The 21,306-nt window shown below is 42.3% G+C and overlaps 1 protein-coding gene across 3 annotated transcripts in view; it reads right to left on the bottom strand.

Annotated features, from left to right (window-relative positions):
• The window catches only part of LOC144755103 (prominin-1-A-like), a 499,448-nt gene that overhangs the window by 159,118 nt on the left and 319,024 nt on the right, over positions 1-21,306 (bottom strand). For all 3 annotated transcript variants that reach the window (XR_013594841.1, XR_013594842.1, XM_078643612.1), the window contains exon 5: positions 6,766-6,886. Coding sequence is in view for 1 of the 3 variants with exons in the window: in XM_078643612.1 (XP_078499738.1) it covers positions 6,766-6,886 (121 nt within the window). In the remaining 2 variants the exon portion in view is untranslated. The remainder of the gene's footprint in view (positions 1-6,765; positions 6,887-21,306) is intronic.

Raw genomic sequence — 21,306 nt, 5'->3', positions numbered from 1 at the left:
GGTAGAAAATATTCCAACATCTTGGCTGTTTAGTTTCATATCAATCCCACGCTCATATGTTTGGCATACTAAGCTAAAGTCAGGACCAAATAAAAAAGACTAATTTATGTTTTAAAGATGGTTCACACTCTCATACCTGCCTTGAATACTATAGTTATTGTTCAGTACAACAGCAAAGTCTGCTATTCTCATCTGCACTGGAAGGAAAGCTGCTAAGCCCCCAAGCATGAAAAGCTAAATATGCCTCCAACTGTCTTCAGCTAAAGTTGGTGAGCGATTCTGTATAGGATGTCTTGTATCTATCTAGTGGCATGAAAGTCCTCCATTGTTCTTCACAATCTGTTCCTAAATTATATAACATTATCTCACTATTTTTGAATCCTTTAGAATAAACAATTAGTAGAAAGTGGCATCACACTCTTTTACCTATTTTTATTCCATGAATCTATGCTCTTTGAATTGCAATAATAAACAAGAAATACAATTATAAGGCTTAATGAAACCTTATTCACAACTCAGCAATAGTTAATTCATAACAGAGAAGGCAACTAAGATTAAATATAATATAATGCATTCAAGCAGACATGATTAGGATGCTGCAAAGAAAAATGACATTAAACAAACATGCACTCTATATTTGTCATTTAAACGTAAATCATGTGTTATCTTGGCAGACTAGCCCTTTCTTCAGGTAGAAAGACCTGGTAAATTCTCAAATGATAATGTAGATCACAACAACCAAGAGACAGAATCACTCAGCATCACATTGAGGGTATAAACACTACAGCACTCAAGAGCATACCCAACGTAACATTGGAGCCAAATCTCTCTTATGGATGTTGTTCATAACCACAAGCACATTTATAATCATGCCTTTCTCACCTTCCATTCATAAGTGCTGTTACATGTTTCCATCCACATGATAATATCAACTAGTGACATTCATGAACAACACACATCCTATCCTTACAAAGTCCACCCAATCACCAAGACACATCCCCTTGTAAGGGTAGCATTTTATCTCCCAATTGTTTTAGCTCGACTGCACGCATGCACACACAGAACAACATATAACACAAGACAAGCACACTCTTGGTCATCATGCAGAACATCAAAACACTTCCTATGTAGGCCATACTACCAGATCACAACCTTCTAACGTAGTACAACCGACTGGTCTCCAGAGCACTTCAGAACCTCATCAGGGGTGTGACTTGTCATATAAATGAAACTAAACTACAATATCATTCATGCCCAGTGTCTGTGTTCAGAGCCAATGTCCATGTCTCAATGCCCTATCAGTATTCCAATGCCAGTATCCCAGTATGTGTGTCCCAGTGTCGGTGTCCCATTGCTGACATCCTAATGTCAGTAACCTAGTGTCTGAGTCTTGCTGTCAGATTCCCAAAGTCTGGTGTCAGTTGAATGTGCAGAAGAAGAACAAGAGAAGCCCATTACCAGTGAATTCCATAAGAGACTGCATTGTATCGATGAGAGTAGAATATTGATAATCAATGGTGCTGAAGACAGCTGAACGGTTCAGCAAAATCAGAAAACTGAGGTAATTTTTATGTGCGATCAGGATGACATAGTCTATATTTTGTAATGTAGTTGTCTGTGCTGTAGCATGATCTGATTCTGGATTGGTGGTCATGCAGGAGATTACTTCGAGACAAGAGTAGACTGTTTTTTCAATTGCCATGCCACTATATGGTAGGTGAGTGGCAGGCGGCGGGTGGCAAGGTTGTCAGGGTCTAGTGTGGGTTTCTTCATGAGCAGGAGGACCTGGTCTGTCTCAAAAGCTTCTGGGAAGATGCATCGACTGAGAGAGGTATTGATGGTTCTCCATATATTCTGGGGGAACCCAAATCTGGAATACTCTATTGACTCAGGGATACTTCATACATAAAACACACATGCATCTCACACTGGTATAAAGGGAGGGTTAACAGTCATAGCAGGCTACTCAGCTATATCAAGTAGGGCCAGTAGACATCCACTTTTACCAGAGTGCTGGTTAATTAAACCTCCCATATTCCATAACTATATCATCAGCTGCCGCCGACCCTTCCTTGTGTCCTGGCCTTAGCATGGGGCCATGGTCACCAATGCAGAAAGCAGTACCACTTTAGGTGGATCCCATCTCCAGCAGTGCTGAGTGCTCTAGTGGTAGTCACATCCCTTAGCAAAGTCATGCACAACACCTGCCATCAAACTCAAGACATGATCCGCCTTGGTTAGAAACATGGTAGGTAAAATGATGAAAGAAGGAACAGGTTGGTACAGTCTGACTGTGCCAGGGACTTTCCTCCCTACAGCCGCTTGATGTGGTGCATCACTGAATCATGCCTGTACCCAAAATTGTACTGGTAGATGGAATCCACTGGTGTGAAGAATTCGAGTTTTCAATTCCTTTGAGGTTGTGATCAGATATAGGAGCTTTTTTTATTTTTTAATTCAGTAATAGTTTGAAGGTATGTGTTGCTCAATAATTGGGAGCTCTATGACTAAGAAGAACATTTTGGTATAGTATGAACTTTGTCAGTGTGCACTAGCAGAGTTTTAATGATTATTTGCCAGAGAAACAATGTTTACCAGATACATACATCATTCGATAGGTACTTTCAGGGATCTTATGCCTGCTCTTATCGCCACTGCCTGTTCACATCAGTGTTGCTCCTGCTAGGTGTCCATCTGCTTCTGTTTATGTGATTGGCAATTCCATTCATCCCTTTGGGCACGCCTCCCTGCGGCAAGTGACCAGTGTTGTGTGATTCATATTGGAAAGGGGACATCATCTTTGTTATGGGCATGTCTGGGTCAATTGTATCAACAGTGCAATACCACTCCAGGACACTTGTCTTTATATCGCACTTACACCATTTTTATTTCTCTTTCTGAATATTTCATTACTCAGTGGTAATGAAACAAGAAGCTACTGCTGGGTAGGAGTTGAGGGGGAAACCTTAACAGCTTTATAACTAACAGCAGGCATGTTCAATCAATACTCATCAATGCATTGAATGGTGCATCGCATGGTGCCTGCCACGTAGTACAGGGATATGTAAAGAGTCCCTTTTTTGCATTGCGGCGTGTGCTGCAGCTAGCAGCACCTGCTGCAATGCAAAATACAGGTTATTAAGTGCCGCCTTTGACACTGTCTCCCATGACGTTTTACTCCAACGTCTGGTTGAAGCCGGGGTGGATAATATGGCTCTTGAATGGTTCAGATCTTTTTTATCTGATCGCTCCTTCAGGGTCACCACCCCCCCTTTCGAATCCAAACCACATGCGATTGCCCAGGGAGTTCCTCAGGGATCGGCTCTTAGCCCCACTTTATTTAATCTTTATGTCCAACCGCTAGCTTCTGTCGCCATGCGTGGGAACCTTTCCATCGTATCCTACGCAGACGACACTCAGCTGGCGGTTGCTATTAGTGGGGCTTCCGATCTTGAGGCAGTCAAGTTCCGTGAGGGACTTATATCTGTGGCCCACTGGATGAATGACAATTTTCTGCAATTAAACGCCAAGAAAACCGAGGTGCTTATTGTGGGGAAACAATCACATCTGTGGGGCGATAACTGGTGGCCGCATGAGCTCGGTCCTACTCCTACCCCTGTCACTGAAGTTAAAAATCTTGGGGTATGGTTTGACTCCCAACTGAGTTTTTCCACCCATACTAAAAAGATTGCTGCAGCATGTTTTGGGATTTTGCGTCAACTTCGGTCCACTTTCAAATACTTCAACGCTCCCACTCGACAACTCATTGTGCAAGCCATGATCTTGTCTAAATTAGATTATGCTAGTTCTCTTTTTCTTGGAGTCAATCAGGCTGAACTCTCCCGTCTCCAACGCGTCCAGAACGCTGCCGCCAGGGCTCTGGTTGGCTTACCCAAATTCTGTTCAGCTAGGAAAACCATTCATAATCTCCACTGGCTCCCGGTGGCACAGAGAATAATGTTTAAATCATTGACTCTGACATTTAAAATACTCAAATTGTCATCTCCTCAGATTCTGGAGCATCTTATCTCCCCCTACGTTCCAGCTCGCTCTCTGAGGTCCTCTGTTCTCCACCTGACCATAGTGCCTCGCTTTAAGAGATCCAGGATTGGCGGATGCTCTTTTCGAGTCCTTGCCGCCAAACTATGGAATTCCCTGCCTGTCCATATTCGTGCCATCGACGGGCTCCTTGCTTTTAGGAAGGCTGTCAAAACGTTTCTTTTCCCCTTAGCTTCTTAGTTTTGCTGTGTTGTGTTTTGTCTCTCACCTTTGTCCGGTTTTTCTTTTGTTCTGTACTAGCGCCAGGACGCCCCTTTGCTGGGGCATCTGTGCGCTTAATAAATCCAGATAACATAACATAACATAACATAAGTGGCCAATGTGGTCCAAAGTAGACACGAAAATTGCATTTGAAATAGATCATTATGCCTCAATTAAAGTGGACATATATGGTAATTAATGCCACAGGGAGCAGCAAGGAAGTAGGTTACCAGGGACACACTCAAATTAAATAACACATGTTATTTATTTTCAATAAAATGCAAAAATAGTCAAGGTGCTCACATAAAAGTGACAGCAAGCGTGATGTGGTGAGTGAGGGTGACTTTAAAATATATACATCGCATTGACAACATAAGGTGGAAACTCCTAATTGACAACTTATAAAAATGCAAGTAGTTCCTTGTTGTAGGGGGTCAATGGTGTTTCAATTTCAATGACTTGAGATCATCTTTAGGACAGAGCGTATGTAATCGATTCAAGCAAGCCGGGCTGAAGACGGCTGTAATGCCAGAAACCGGTCCTCGGAAGCTTGTTTCCGGTCCAGGGAAGGCATGGCTTGGCAGTTCGGGCTGGACTGTTCCCATGAGGCACAGGGTCAGACTGATTTGCATATAGCCATGTCTGAACTGGGGTGGCAGAGTGGGCTAAAGAACGGTGATGGATTCAACTCAGATCTTTTGACTGGGTGTGAGTGTTTGATTGGTTCGGATGCTCCGTCCATCACCACCCCCTTTTGTACCGCTTCTGGCCGTCATAAGTGTGGCAGGGTATGCTCAGACGCGAGTCCCTTGCTCACTTTGCCACTGGATTCAAGCAAGCCGGGCTGAAGACGGCTGTAATGCCAGAAACCGGTCCTCGGAAGCTTGTTTCCGGTCCAGGGAAGGCATGGCTTGGCAGTTCGGGCTGGACTGTTCCCATGAGGCACAGGGTCAGACTGATTTGCATATAGCCATGTCTGAACTGGGGTGGCAGAGTGGGCTAAAGAACGGTGATGGATTCAACCCAGATCTTTTGACTGGGTGTGAGTGTTTGATTGGTTCGGATGCTCCGTCCATCACCACCCCTTTTGTACCACATCTGTACAGAAGCATAAGTTTCTTGTAAATCCGCCCCACAGTGTACTTAGAACCCGCCTATTGCTTATCATTGGTTAGCTTTATTATCACTCTAATTCGATGATTTGCCTTCCTCCTATTGTGTTTGTCCCTGCCCTGGACCATAGTTTCTTAACTATGCTTTTGCTTGTCTGACTTGTATCTTTGCACTGCTCACATGCAGTGAACTACTTTTTTCTTTTTCATTAAGCACTTCATGAGAGTGCAAATGTTTTTTTGCTTCTCCCTTGTGCCGCTCCCCCTCCCACAAATACTCATTCTACAATTTCTTCTCATTCACCCCTCCCAACCTGCTCTTCTGTTACTCTCCTATCCACCGCGGTCCTTAAACAATGTTTACAGTTTCAGTTTCAGAGGGCCCAGCAGCTGTCATTTGCTGCTGTGCCACTAGGCAGTACAGAAAAAACTTTTTTATGCACCTCCATTGCTCTCTCACCCACCACTCGCTCCCCATTGTTCTGACCCATCTGTTCTTCCTCCATCCTCACAGTCCATTGAAAATGTATTCATGTATTTATTGGAGGGCTTGGCGGCTGCCATTTACAATTGGACTGCCCTGAATAGCTCAAAGTGCTTTTGGTAATAGAAAATTTCATTTTTTATTTATTTTCAGATCAAATAGCGTCTGCCATTTTAAATCGTGAATAATAATAATTTAAAAAAATCAAATAATAATAAATACTCGTGAATAAAAAAATATGATGATTGTGTCATTCTGTAGACAGGCGCATGCATGTGTCATCAGGGATATCTTCACATGCGTTATCATGCAAGCGCACTCATACATTATCACACATGTGTATGCATACAGAATGATGAAGTTACCAGCATCGATTGCATCATTGCGGCTTTTTATTTTTTTCATTCTTTGTTTTGCAGATGCTGCATAATATCGGCAGAAAGGCTTGGCAAAGCCAATAAATCAACAAAACTAGTCCTGTTGGCTTTGCCAATGCCTGTTCTAACCAAATGCTAGAAAGGTTTCTCTTTCCTTTCTTTTTCTTGATTATATTTTCTAAGTATCTTGTTCTCAAATCTGTGTCGCTTATTGTAATCTTGTTCTTTAGTAGCCAAAATTCAGGTTGCTAATAGCTTGCAATACTTCCAGAAAATTCACGACAATCTAGCATCAAAACATAAGTCTATTCATATGTATAGATGTTACATTTGGATTCAGGACCTTAGATATATATCATAGAACCAGTGAAGAGACTCTTTAAAAAATGAAACGTTCGTCTAACAAAGAGAATTCCCGCCACAATCGATTGTGAGACAAATTGGCGCCATTCATTCCTGTTCCAAGGCGTGCAATCTAGCGAACACACGCATGTTGTAAATCTATTGATCCCCATAGATACGAGGAACGTACCTTCTGGACTGACGTGAGAAAAATGTTCACGTTGTTCACCGTGTCGTTGAAAGAATAATAGGTTTTATTCACCGCATTCCCCATGTTGCCGTTGCTGATAAACATGCAAATATTTCCAGCCCTGTGAAATGCAATACAAGAAAACACACTCAAATATGGGAACTCATAACAATTTCGATCATTCTAAAAATGTGAAAAAATACATTACGTAATCCATTCGTGACCTAATTTACAGTGTAGTGGTTTTTGACCATTAAATAGACTGATTAAGAATAACTAGAATACGTGTGGTGATTAATTTCTCAGCATTACGTTTTTTCACCCAGCTGCAAAATCTGAAGCAACCAGACATTTCTTAAAGTGTAGTAAAATTATGCGCAGATCCTTCACGTGATAATTTTGCAAATAATCAAACTTCATTATGCATATACAAACCGTGACGTGAAGTATGGAAAAATATGCTGAACTGTCAAATAAGTGCAGAAAGGAACCTTCACATCGGCATACACACGGGGCTTTAAGTGAGAATAAAAAACTGGGGGTGCTCTAAAAGGGGCGGGGTAAACCTCTTAAAAGGGTGTGGCCTATCCAAGTAGGGACGTGGTCTAAATAAAGATATGTATGGATAACGCCATACACCCTCCCCAGAGGCGCATGTAGAGCCAAATTTCGAGGAGGGGGGTTAAAAAAAACATTGCGGGTGGAGGGCTAATAATTCAAGCAATAGGCAGAGTGGGGCTGCAGGGGCTCTACAAAGGGATGAAAAAAACCAAACCCTCATTAACAAGCAAATGGTCTTTTAAAGACTTGTGGAGTACTCTGGTGCAACTGTGTGTGTTTGGAGGCTGGTTGCAGGATCGCAATCTTACCAAAAATAAGGCGCTAAATCTATGAAATTACACGTTTTTTTATTATCCTTAGTTCTACGTAACTTACCCAACAAACAAAGCTTTACTCTTTATTAAAGAGAGGACTTTCTATCCAAAACTGTGATACTTCCCCACAGTCCCGCATCATATGATAAAAATCTTGCTGAAAGGATCTACAGCGTGCACAAAGGTCAGCGGCCTCAGGATCTAGCCTGGCAATTCTAGCTAGAGCAAAATAAGTTTGGTGCAAGAAAAAAAAGAAAACGGACTACCTCTGTGAGGCCCGAAAATAGAGCCCGATAGAGACCCATTTCGAGGCCCCCTGAAAATAACTGCAGATGCTCAGACCCGGACCACTTAAAGCCCTGCCTCTCTCCATTTCTGCTCTTTCCCTTTCCCTTCAATGGAAGGAGCAGCGCCTATTGTGACGTGAGGTCACTCTATGTTTTTGTTGTGATCCCTGCAGGATGATCTGCGTTTCATTCATGCAGGAGCAGGGCTCACTTCACACCTCACGCCAGTTCAAGCATCTGCCTGACCACTGTTATCATGAAGATGTGGCAATTGGGCTGATCACCGCCATCGCCAGAAACCCAGCCCTGCCCAGTCTGCAACAGCTGAAAGGGATGCAGTGTCATATTGCCCTTTCAGTCTATGGCAGCCTGGCCCAGGTGGGGGGGGGGGGGCGCCTTGGGTCTCGCACAATGGCACCATTTCAAAAGGTTGATGGACTTGTGGGGGGCCCCATCGCAGTTAGACAGCTGCGGGGCCATGGGCAGCTGCCCACACTGCCCATGCCCAGCATCGGCTCTGCTCCTAAGTTTCAAATCTCCTTTCATCTCAGCTGCTGTTGCATTTTCTTAGTGTTTTTCTTTCCCTTTCCGTCCTTGCTTGCTTCTCTTTGAAGAATTTCTTCTACGCATCCCTTTCTCTCAAAGTCCCAGCCTGCAGTTCGTAGGTTCCTCAGGTCCTTGTTTCTCTGTGCCATATCTCTGCAAATTAGCCCATGCTCTCCCCATTTCGTGCTCGTTCCTCTGTCCCATGAATTGAGCCGCTTCATAGATGACAATCTAAAATGCACACGTCTTACCTTCACCGGTGGGTCAGACTAAGTCAAACATTTCCATCCACCACTTTGTGATGCCAAAATTCGGACTTTTAGCAACGGACTTCCTTTGCGAGGCCTGAAAATAGAGCCTGATAGAGACCCGTTTCGAGGCCCCCTGAAAATAACTGCCGTGCTCATACCCAGACAGACCCGGCCCACTTAAAGCCCTACATACACACCACAACTGAACTAGATGACTCTGAGGTGCCAGGACATACAAGTGTTGCAGTGAAGATGGGTGCACGTGCCAGCAGATGCTGGGAGGACTATTGGTCGCACTCCTGTGAGTGTGGAAAATACTGTTAGTTGGAAGCAAGCAGAGTGCTCAACATACACCCTTGGGCTGAGCTGCTCACTCCAATAAGCCTAATCTTTGATATAACAAAATCCTCTTAAGCCAATCTGTAGTATTCTCATGTTATGCTGTAATGTTCCCTTTCACCTTGTCCCTAGCTGCTCATCCAGTGTGGGTGTTCTGTGTAGAATGCTGGTGTGATTGACATGAGTGGAATGCTTGGGTGTCTGGTGTGAGTGTTGCCAGTTGGAAGATGGGCTGAGCAGCTAGCAGGCTGCTCCTGGTGGGGCCCTATATATATTCTTCTTATGGACTTAATAAACGACTATGTCTACTATGTCTTCTGAATACGTGGGGCCAGCCCACTACATTTTGGCGACGAGGATGGGATTACTCAAGCGTCTTTAAGGATGGTACAGATACCAAGAGAAACTAAAAGAAACTACAGAATACAAGAACATACAAGAAACAAGAGAACCAAGACAAATTAAATCAAGTCTAACAAATTTAAGAGCGTCTTATATGGAGCATCAGGCAAGCCAGCCAAACCAGTGTCCTTGACAACGGACGGCCTTTGCCCAGCCTGGACATGCTGCATTCATCTCACTGAAAAGGTACTTTATGTTTGTGTGTAAGTGTTGTTCAAAACACAATGCGACATGTGTGTTTTCCTGCCACATCGCATAGACAGTTTTACATTGAGTGGATGTCTGAAAACCACAGCTCATAGTTCAAAAGGCAGACTAAAAGCTTTCTATCGAGGTGCACATTCAGTGTTTTGGCACGTGCTCTGCATCAAGATTTGAGGAGGAGTGTCTGTTCAGAAGGAAAGAGAGGAATTGGTGTTTTACTTTACATTGTGGCAGTGGGACTCTATTCTGAAAGCCCTCTATTGTCGAGTCCTCGAGTGACTGCACATAACGTTTGCGATTATAAACTAAGTGTAACACAGGATCGCCATGGCACAGCGCAAATTTTTGTTCTGGCAACCATTTCAACATGTCACTGTGCCCGTTGCACTGTTCCAGCTCTGTACCTGTAGCAGTGGTGACAATTTGTTTTGGCAGCGTTTGGAACCCATGAACTGTATCACAGCTGTTGTGTTTTGTGAGCCAAGAGGTTCACCACCTTTTTGTCTGTCATTGGTGGTGTCCGCTGAGACATCCAGACTGTGGGCGTTAGTTAACCACAGTGCTGCGGTTCAAAAGACTGAGGCGCGATTCACAAACAGCACACCCGACCTTACCTGAAGTTTCTGTGTGGGATCTTCTATGATGACATGGCTTCTTCCAAGTCTTTGGCCGCATCTGGACGCCTGCATGCGTGGACGCGCCGTGAGCCATGCGGCTTAGCGTCACGTACGTGTGGCCATCTTGGGGTTGGCTGTCTCATTCTAGAATACTGTTATGTTGGTGTCTGTTTTTTTTTTTTTGCCAACCACGAGTTTGACTTGTTTATGGGGGAAACATCATTTACTACGAAGTCTTTACCACGCGTGATGTTTACTACGGTTCACTTACCACGAAAACGTCTTTTCAACGCGGGTGCATTCCACGACCGTCTTTACCACGCAATGTTCTTTCCTTCCAGTCTTCGTTCTTTCGTCCTGCGTGTTCATCATTAAGAAAAAGGAACTATAAAAAAAGGGGGCTTGGGGGGGATGGGGGGGTCTCCTCCCAAAACAAACAAGCGGATTGAAAAAAAAAAAGAAGAAAACTGAGAAAAAAAACGATATTAAGTGCCTCTGACGATCAAGAAAAGACCACCCCAGCGACGTGGCGTGTACGTCATTATAGTAGTCCTATCTTTATTTTTCAAAACGTGTTTTGACGCTCGTTTCCGTGAAGGGCAGCTGGTGAAAGGCGTGGAGAGGTGAGATAAGGATCCAATGTTTATACATAAAAAAATATAATTAAAGCGCAATGTAAATTAAAAGATTTAAAAAAGAAAGGTAATCTGTAGTATTGGTTTGTTATAAACATCGATATTTTGCTTTGTTCGGCAGTTTGGAAATTATTTTTTTAGCCTATCAGTATCATTATGTACAGGACGTAAGAGGTTAAGTAACGTAATTTTTGCGGTGTATAATCGTGCGTTGGAAAATGCTGCGTGATAAAGACGCATGCGAAGTAAAATTCGCGTGGTAATGCCATGAGTGGAAAACGTTAGCGGTGTATTATCATATATTCGTTTATGGAGGTGTCCTATAACGTTGCTGCTTCTGCTACACGATTTAGTGCACAGTCTTTTTTGTATTGGACTGCATCGGAGTGGTCTCATCTTTCGGCTTGCAGCACTTTCACACGCCACGTCTGCTAGGGTGAGGGTATCCTTGTACATTTTGTTCTTATGGTTGTGAAGAGACTCGAAGACTCGCCCTCGGGCTCGCCTGGTAATCTTTGTTTAAAACTTAATTCCATTTCCAAATTCAGGCAGTGCTTCTGTGAGAGAAGAGTACCCAACGTTCTCTAGTTATTTTAAAAACAGTCTGCCTCAATGTCGTCTCTTAAATCTTAAGACTTCACTTAAGTCAGTTTCACGCAGAGAGTCTTTAAGTCTTTGCAGCTAGACATTTCATAGTTGTAGTGTTTGTATGGTTTACAGCTTGTTGATAATTGTTCCTTGGAAGGGTCTTGAAAATGTTCTTCACCTTCAACCTTTTGAGTTATGTTTTTATTTCTAGCACAACTCGGGTGGGAGATCGCCCACCGGCATGGTTTTACAGGTTTTGTTGTCATTAGATCTCTTACGTTCTTCTTTTTGACATTGTATCCCAGCCTAAGGGATAGGAGTGGGTCTCTGTCCCATGTCCCCTCTTTACATTCTTGGTACAGTTTTGCTAAGACTTTGTACCTCGACTCTAGCTGTTGGCTTAAGGCTTTATTCCTTTGCCAAGTTTGGTATGGGTTTTAGCCCCATTTGCATGTAATTTTCCTCTCTACTTTTTGTCGTTAACCCTTACGCTGTTTGTTTTATGGGGTGTTTTTCCCCATTTGCGTATGTTTGATACTTCTTTACTTTTCGGGTGTTTTTTTGGGTGTTAGGACCCACCACCTCGTTTTGCATCATGTTGTGTGTAAGCCGCCACGCGCCTTACCTTGCCATTTTGTGTAAGTAGCCCTGTGCCTCACGTTGTCAAGTTGTGTGTAATTCGCCTCGCGCTTCATGTTGTCATGTTGTGTGTAAGTCGCCATGTGCTTCACTTAGTCATGTTGTGTGCAAGTCACCCTGTGCCTCATATTGTTGTGTTGTGTGTAAGTTGCCATGCGCCTCATACTCCTTTTATGTCATCATGTTGTGTGTGTAAGTCATCCTGTGCTTCACGTTTACGTATTGTGTGAGTTTGCCACACTGTGTTGCACCCGTGTTGTTTTCTCATGCTGCATATGTTCTTGGGTAATAATCCCATATTACACTAGTTGTTACACTTCTCTTACCATGTGTTCCTCACAGGAGGGGTGGTGTCTCGGGTAATGGTTCCCTTCCCCACAGTTTCCTTACTTGACGAGTACTTCCTTGGGTGTCGTCCACCCGCAGTGTTTTAGTCTTGGGGGATTTCCTTTTACTTACAAGGACAGTGTAATTGAATTGTCTACTGTCCTTTGTCAGTCTCCTCTTCCTACACCTGTCTTCCGATATCTGTGACACAAATTCCACGTTTTGATTCATATGTCCAAAAACATTTTCCATAAATGTATACGCCTGCTAACAACCCTGCTATGCTATTGAGAAAAGTCCTTTCTCCACCATCTTCACTACAAATTGCACCACATTCTCCCGTTGCCATTCCATGCCAACGCTGTCACACTTTTTCCTTTTGGTTAAACTTCACACAAACTCCATCCCTACCTGCTGAATGTTGTCCTCATGGATGCTGCCAGTAAACTTTCTGCCAAAAGTCTTGCTCTCGTCCACCTACTTCCCACAGCATGGTCAGTACTAGTTCTTAACAATAATTCTGCAAAATATTCAGCTTCAGGCATCTCACATTCAGTAGTCATAACACTCATTGGTTAGCTGCTGTCATCTTACTGATCACACTCACCACTGCATGGTTATCAAACATGAACATCCCTCTCCTATAGGCCAACTCTCCCCTAAAAAGATCCAAAGAAAGCAGTAGTGGAAAAAGTTCCAAGAACGCAATGGAGTAGTTTTCAATCAGCCGCCCCTGCTCTGCACAATATTTTCTGCTCTAGTTCATTCCAAATCATCCTGCCTCCAATGCATCTGAGAAAATCCTGACATCCCACTTATACAGGCCAGGGGATAGCCACATCATTACTTCATTGTACTCATAAAACATATGCACCAGGTATGTAATTCCCTCCTCACTCCTCAATGATCAGTACTCTGTGGTGGCGTTTAGAAGCCCCCGTGGACACAGCTAAGCATCTACAGAACACCCTGGCTGGTAGAACCACTCTAAAGGCAAAATGTAGGTGTCGCAAAACGCTTTACCTTCCTCAACTCGCATTTGTCCCTTGTCAACTTCTTCTGCATCAGTCCCTGCAACTCTGCTGGCTCCTGGGTAATATGGAAACTATAGCTACAGAGTCCAGTTAGATCCCCAGGAATGCCTGGATCAAGGCAAGCCACATGCTGCATCACTGCCATCAGCCGTGTATATTTTCCATTGCTCTCTGCCCTCCCCACAATCAGTAAGTCTTCTAAATAATGGATCACTTGCTCTTAACCTGCTACAGATTTTACCACTGATTCCAGGAAGGTACTGAAGCACACAAATGCTGCACAAGCCAGTGAACACCCAAACAGCCTTTCCTGTTGACAAAATATTGTCCCCCAAACTTAATTCCTAGTAAGAAAAAGCCTGATGTGGAAAAAGCAGACACCCCCTCTTTCACTGCCCATTTGTTTCTACCACTCTATCTCTGCATACAGGGCCAATTTAGTGCTGGGGCGCCAGATGCAACAATGTTTGTTGCTGCACTCCCCATCCATGGTGGAAATGGTTACCACCTCCACCATGGATTCCCTCACACCACCTTTTAACAGTGCCCCTCAAGTCTCCACAACCACTCTCTTTCAAAATAATTTAATTATGTATATAGCATCACCCATACCAGTGTAGGGTGTCAGAGCACTGCCTCACACACACCTTACACAGAGACAATGAATCATATATGTGTAAATCAGTGCATAGGAAATGTTACATAAGGCCGAGGACTACAAGGTGTAGGAGTCACACGTCATCCATACTGGTAGGAAGTATAGTTTAGAGTGCATGGTCTGGAGAAGCACAACCTCAGAACAGAAAATGGAACACCATAGTTGGGGTTCCTCTTCCCTAATACGAATCGTTTTCTACCCAAATGAACCCTTTTTGCAACATTAATCTATGCTCTAATCTACACTATGCAGTGTGCATGCAGTTCTTTTTTGACAGTTGATAATTCACTGTTCTATACTATGATTTTAACTTATAAACTGCAAGTAACAAAATGATGTATCTTAGAAAAGCAGTAACCCGCTGACCTATTTACATTATATGCACTTTGTGATCGATGGTACATGTCATTGCAGCAGGTGTCTTAAACCTCTGTGCTACTTTATGATCAGTCAAAACCTCACCTACACAAAATTCTGCTCTTCTTCCAGGAAGAACATCAATCACCGAAGTTATCTTGACATTTTTATCGTTGCCTGGAAACTTCTGGAGGCCAGGTATGCGGCAGCAGGTCCTTTTAAAACCAAAATAAACTTCCAGACTCAACACCCCCTGCGTAGCAGGAGCTCTGCTGCCCATCTCTGTCACGTGCCAACAACTCCCTATGGTCAATGGGGACGTCACCGCACCCACGCGGGAGCTCCCATGGGGGCAGGCCGTGCATCATTCTTGCATGCGAAGATTGCACTGGCACTACTACTGCAAATGGTGTCTGCACCACATCTGCCTCGATGACCTTCATCTCCAGTCTAGTCACATTGGGGTTTGCACCAAGATGTAAGCTGTGGTCATTTTATGGGCAGTTTGTATAGTGGACAACTGATCATTATCTTTAAAACAAGCCTTGTCAAAGCCATTAGATCTAGCTTGCATTTGAGTGCTGGCTAAAACATTAAAAACAGAGTGCTGCAGTGAAAAAGAGAAAACCAAAAAAGTTTTTTCTTTATATGATGCATTTAGGTCCCTCATGCTTTGTAGTTGAAGCACTCCATGGGAGGTGGAAAGAAACACCAAATAGATAATAGTATGACGTGAGAGGGTAATACTGCTATGGGTGGAGCCAAAGCCCATGGTATGAATGTTTAATTTAATTCATAATCGAAAAATTGCTTAGTTATTTTCAAATCTCACTGGGCTCTCGCTTACTACATGCTCTAAAATTGGTTGAAATCCATTCAGCGGTTGCTTTGGAGTTGTGCAAATATGACGATGGGAATTGGAATGGGAAACGCCAACTGCTTCCCCTCGACCAATCTGCATGAAAAGTTCCAGTATTAAACCTATTGTGTAGGTGCTATCTTTTGTCAACGTTTTATGCACATTCAGTTAAATGTTCAAAATTATCACAGATAAAAAAGAACACATCGCGTATGAAAAAAACAAATTAACCATAAGTACAGAGTGGTAATACCTTACTCTGTGATATACAGATTATTCATTAAAAACGTCTAATAAAGTGAAGTTATGGTTATGGTCAATGGGCTTAGCAAACAACAAGTGCCCATGGGTCTAAAATGAAAAAACCTTAATATGACATGAACCTTCAAAATAAACCCAGCGTGAAAATATTTAGGGTGTAATTACTGAGACAAGATACCCCTTGATAATATCCACATACTAGGTACGAGAAGCAGGTTTGGAGATACTTGCGAAGTCCATACCTTCTTTCTGTTTTTTAGAGCGGTGCTCCATTCGCCTGAGCCGCAGCCAGGTGAGGTGAAGCCACACCCTCATGCTCAATAGGTAAGCAGGACAATTCAACCCTGTTGTGAATACTTGGGGTCGTCCATTGATGTGTTAATGACACTGACCTGGTAACATTAAAGCTATTTTTGGATGTTACTTTACAAAGATATCGACAGTGTTCTTTGTCTTTTGTGTTCTTTTCTATGACATGCAATCAACATCATCTCTTACAAGTGATCCACTGACAGGAGGTGATACCAGAAACACCTAGAAATCCAGGTGAAATGGTTCTTGATTAATTTTCTTTATTATTTTTTCACCTTTTTGCAGTAGCAGAAATATTTCTTAAGGTCCTGACGAAGGCAGAGGACACTCGTGTCCATTATTCTGCTGAAACATGTTGACCTTATAACCTCCAGTTGCAGATATTTGTTTAAACTGCTATTTCTTGCACTGTTTTTACATTTTGGACAACTGAGGGACACCATTAAACTTGTTAATTTCTCTCATGTTCTCCAATTTTAACCACACACATTTTCCTATCTTCTTCTTGCACTGCAAATCGGTAGCTACAAATCATCAGATACCCGGATCTCACTCAACCCTGTTCACTCTAAGACATAGTCCTTATGGGTGAACTTGTAAGTCCCATGGTATGAGGAAGCCCAAATGATGAATAGGGCGGTACCGGACAGCTACTGATGGGTATCCTTTATTATCAAGGGGTATCTTGTCTTAGTATTTACACCCTAAATATTTTCACGCTGGGTTTATTTTGAAGGTTCATGTCATATTATGTTTTTTTCATTTTAGACCCATGGGCACTTGTTGTTTGCTAAGCATTCTGTTGGGGGCTGTGTCCATGCAAGGTCTGAAAAGATGCCCTAGGACCCTCTACTAGTGGTTTGTGTTTATGATCAATGGGCCTCATTTATGAAAAGTGACGCATCGTTGCGAGAAAACAGCGATGCTTCATTTTTCATTGCGCCCTCCTTGCGACACCAATGATGCGTCTTATTTACAGTATGACGCATAATGTCGCAAAGAGTTACAGATACGTCAGTATTTCTGACGTGTCTGTAGGTGCAAAAATTACGCATTGCTGGAGTGTGTCACAAAAGTGACGCAATTCCAGCAATGGGTCATTACACATGGACAAGTCCCATGTGAAATGTGCCTAAGTCAGTCTTACACCTGCCATGAGGCAGGCGTAAGATATTGACGCTTTTGCGTCCTAGAAGTGGCGCAGTGAAATCTTATAGATTTCACTGCGTCACTTCTACGAGACTTACTTGCGTGGGAATGCCCCCCCTGCATACATTGTACCTGGCACAGGTATAATGTGGCGCAAGGGTTTACAAAGTGACGCATCTACGTAGATGCGTCGCTGTGTAAATATGGTGCAACAAGGCACATTTTTTACGCCACTGGTGCGTCACAAAAAGTGATGCACCAGCTGCGCAAAAGTGACCCAGGGGCTCATAAATAAGATCCATAATCTTTAAAAAATCCTGACCTTTGCCAATTAAGTGATACATGACATCAACAATTAAATCCCTGGTGACTCGGCTTGCTCAATTCCTAGCTAGTACTGATGCAAGGGGGTATTGTTAACATAGTATGGACAAACATTGCACCATCTATCTACCGCCTGCAAGGCATGGCTGCAGATTCTAGGGGTACTGAGGTCAAATGCTGATAACAGGGCATCCTGGAAGACTACAGACTGTGCCAAACTATTACTGGGCACAACAGCAGGTCATGCCTAATTTTCACTGGGGCAAGGTGCCAGGGTGAAGGGCATTGCTGAAGCTATTTACTGTGCTTTGTTCCTGTTGGTTATGGCTGTATTGTTTGCCCCAAAGGCATTGGGAACTAGAGCCCTGGAGGGGGAGACTGAACACAATGGCAGCAGTTGTATTCTTACTTCCCAGGAATTCCATGTCGTAATTTCAATGGAAAATGCAATTTTTCTCGCTTCTTTACCAAAGTAAACAGCACTTTTGAACATGAAACTTTGTGTCGTCAACATACTTTTTTGGGAGACTTTTATTCAGGTTTGTTGTACAAAGCCAAAGTTATAAATATTTCCCTAAGGCTGCGCTCAGTGCTAGGATGCAACAGTACTAATCGAACTAAGTAGACTAAATGCGCTTCTGCTTTGTACATACTAGTGCCAGTGCAGATTCTGAGTTAGGGCGAGGGGTAGGGAAAAGAGTAGTGACCGCATTAGGGCTAAGATGAGGGCTGCAAGCTAGAGTTACATGAATTCCTTTACATATGTTTGCTTTGAAAAAAGAAGCTGCACATTACCAAGGAACTATTTCGGATCATATAATTAAATAGAGCCCCTTTTCCTTAGAAAGGGTATTTTAACCTCTGTGATAATAGGTCCAACCCTTTATGGTGATAAGGTGGTACCTACTGTACTCAAGCTTCTCAATATTCCAGGATTTATTTACTGGTTTGCTAATTGAGTGAGGCAAACCAAGCACCTCTGAACCAAGCAGTCGGGTTCATACATCACAAGAAGGTACATCGGAGAAGAAGTGTATTGACTGAGCGATTAGGTTGAAGTTTAAGTTGGGATTCCATATTTTATGACCATCCTATAACTTTTGCCCTTCTAGACCAATTTGCACAAAATTGTAAAGGATGAGTTCAAGATGTTTGCGCTACGTGACTACATATTCATGCACATTTATCACGAAAGCCACACTATTTATTGTACAGTCAATAAAATATCGTGTAATGTGGACTGATCACCAGTATAGTGTTGCAGCACATAATCTAAACATCATATTTCATAATAAACTTTATAAGGCTTAATAGAGCTATTAAGGTTCCCAATGCAGATGCAACCAACACGTGTTGAAACAAACATTGAGCAATAAGAACACAATGCACCCTATAAGACAAGGTCAACTCTCCGTTAAAAACAAATAAAACAATAAAACAGCAAAAGGCCTTTAAAAGTCCAAAAAGAGATTGGCAGATAAAAGGTTCATATCATATATGTTTATTGGGCAAGATGCACCACCATTTGTACATAATACCTATATTTGATGCTGGTGCCAAATAAACTACTTTGTTTAAGTGAAACACTACTCGGAAACTAACTAAACTTTATCACAGGGAGAAATTTGCTTTTATAGTCATAATAACCAGCGTAAATGCACAAACCTTTTAAATACCATTGTTTGTAATAGTATACACCATTCACAAAACTTTTGTTACGCTGGAAGCTTCAAGGCAATACTCCACTTAATGTACTTATCTCTCCTCCGTGACCACACTCTCAATAGTGCTGCTGTTTTTTGATGTTTTCTTTTAAGGCTCCCTACGCGTATAGAGCAGGCACCTCACTATCCAAAGCCAAAATCTTGCATAATCAGGGAGGTTTGTACACCCAAGATGGCCGCAGCATAGTTTCACGGTGGGCTTACAGACGCTCAGTCGTATTATATATAAATAATTTGGCAATGGCGCAGGTACAACGCAGGATGTAATCAGTAGGAGACACAATGAGGTTGCTCGATTAGGAGATAAGGTAAATAAATCCAAAAGGCAGCCTCAGACTCATTAAGTTGGAGTTCTGATCCATAAACAATGTAATAATAAGAATATTTTCTTCTCCGCCCGATTTTCATCTTCAATTAAACTAAATAAGGGGAAGCCCTAGTTTCGCCCAGTAAAGTATCTATCTACACAATGGTTTGGTGATAGAAACACTTGTGAGAGTTGTGTGAAGTTAAATATATGACAGCCATTAAGACTCTGCAGTCTCCATCATGTCGTAGCCGGGAAACTGCCTTTATAACGAAGTTTTAAAAACGACTGACCTGAACAACGAATCTTTTTGTGTTGAAATTTTTTATTAAAGATTTTGAGATGAAAATACAAATGCAATAATAAAGCAGGACAATCTTTTTTTTTGATAAATGAAAAATAGCACAACTGAGGAAAATAGTTACATAAGGTATAATAAATAAGAGGAGCAAAAATATCATATATTCCATAATCCTAAATATAGTGACAATGAGTAGACTACAGGCTAAGTACATTACAGAAGAGGAGTAAGAGGAAAGGAAAAAGAGAAAAGTGAAGAAAAGAAAGAGAGAAGAAAAGAAAAGAGAAATAAAGAAAGAAAGAATCCCAGAGCGACAAAAGTATATATTAAGAGAAGGAAGGGGAAAAGAATGTGTTGCTGAGTAATACGGAAACGGAAATCCTAAAGAAATAGAATTAGGAAGGGATAGAATTCAAAGGAGAAGAAGGAGTGGAAACAGGGTCACTATCCACAGTGATTTCCAGAAAAGGGGACCATACTTGAAGAAAAATGGAATCTTGATCCTACAAATCATAGATTGTACGCTCATGTAGAGCTGTTTGTATCATCGCCACCAACCACTCTTCCTGTGAAGGAGACAGAGGACATTTCAAGTGACGCAGTATACAAATTTTGGCTGTAGCCAGAGGAATATGGAGAAGACGAATTTGTGGTTTAGAAAGCTTCGGAAAGCTATGAAAATCATGTAAAATAATATTTATAGAAGTAAGGGGTAGGGGAAGTGACATGGTATTAGCCAATGTCTTCCTTACAAAAAGTCAAAAGGATCTCGTACGGGGACATTCACAAATATTATGCGTAATATCACAACCAGAAGCCGCACACCTCCAACTCAAAGTATGTGGAAGTAGCTTAGCATGATGTAATTTAACTGGAGACCAGTGCCATTCATGTATAATTTTAAAAATGCAAAATTTAAGACGGGCTTCCCGGACTCCCTTGTGTAACCCTTCTAATAGTTGGTCCCATTCAGAATTGGAATATACAACTGATAAGCGAGATTGCCATTTCAACTCGAGAGCTTGTGAGAGAGGCTGCGAAAATAGAGGATGCAAAAAAGTCCTATAAAGACCAGAAGTCACACCTTTAAGATTCCCCCATAGCTGTAAATAGGACAGGATAGGAGATACGGATATCAAGTCAGGCGGAGGACCTAAATGTTTTGTGATAGCTTGTTGAAGCTGAGTGTATTTACAGGATTGTGTGGATGGCAGATGGAACTCCTCACAGAGTTGAGAAAAAGATTTAAAAGTGTCATTATGAAACAGTTGATCTATAGTCTGAATGCCAGCTTCCTGCCACACAGGCCATGACAGAGTGCGACCACTAATACGAACAGCAGAATTAAGCCATAAAGGAGCTTTGATATGGATACGCGGATTAGATTTACGTATACGATGGCTTCTTTGCCAAGATTTATACATTGCAGATAAAATAGGGTTCTAAGGATCAGAAAAACTGACCCCTTTGCCATATAGAAGAAACAAACCAATACCAGAAGCTAATAGGTGACGTTCAAGTGGGACCCATTGAGGTATGTCTTTA

The sequence above is a fragment of the Lissotriton helveticus genome, chromosome 5_1, assembly GCF_964261635.1.
Source record: "Lissotriton helveticus chromosome 5_1, aLisHel1.1, whole genome shotgun sequence".
Taxonomy (NCBI): domain Eukaryota; kingdom Metazoa; phylum Chordata; class Amphibia; order Caudata; family Salamandridae; genus Lissotriton; species Lissotriton helveticus.
Note: the sequence above shows the minus strand (reverse complement) of the source record. Positions and strands in the feature narration are given on the sequence as shown.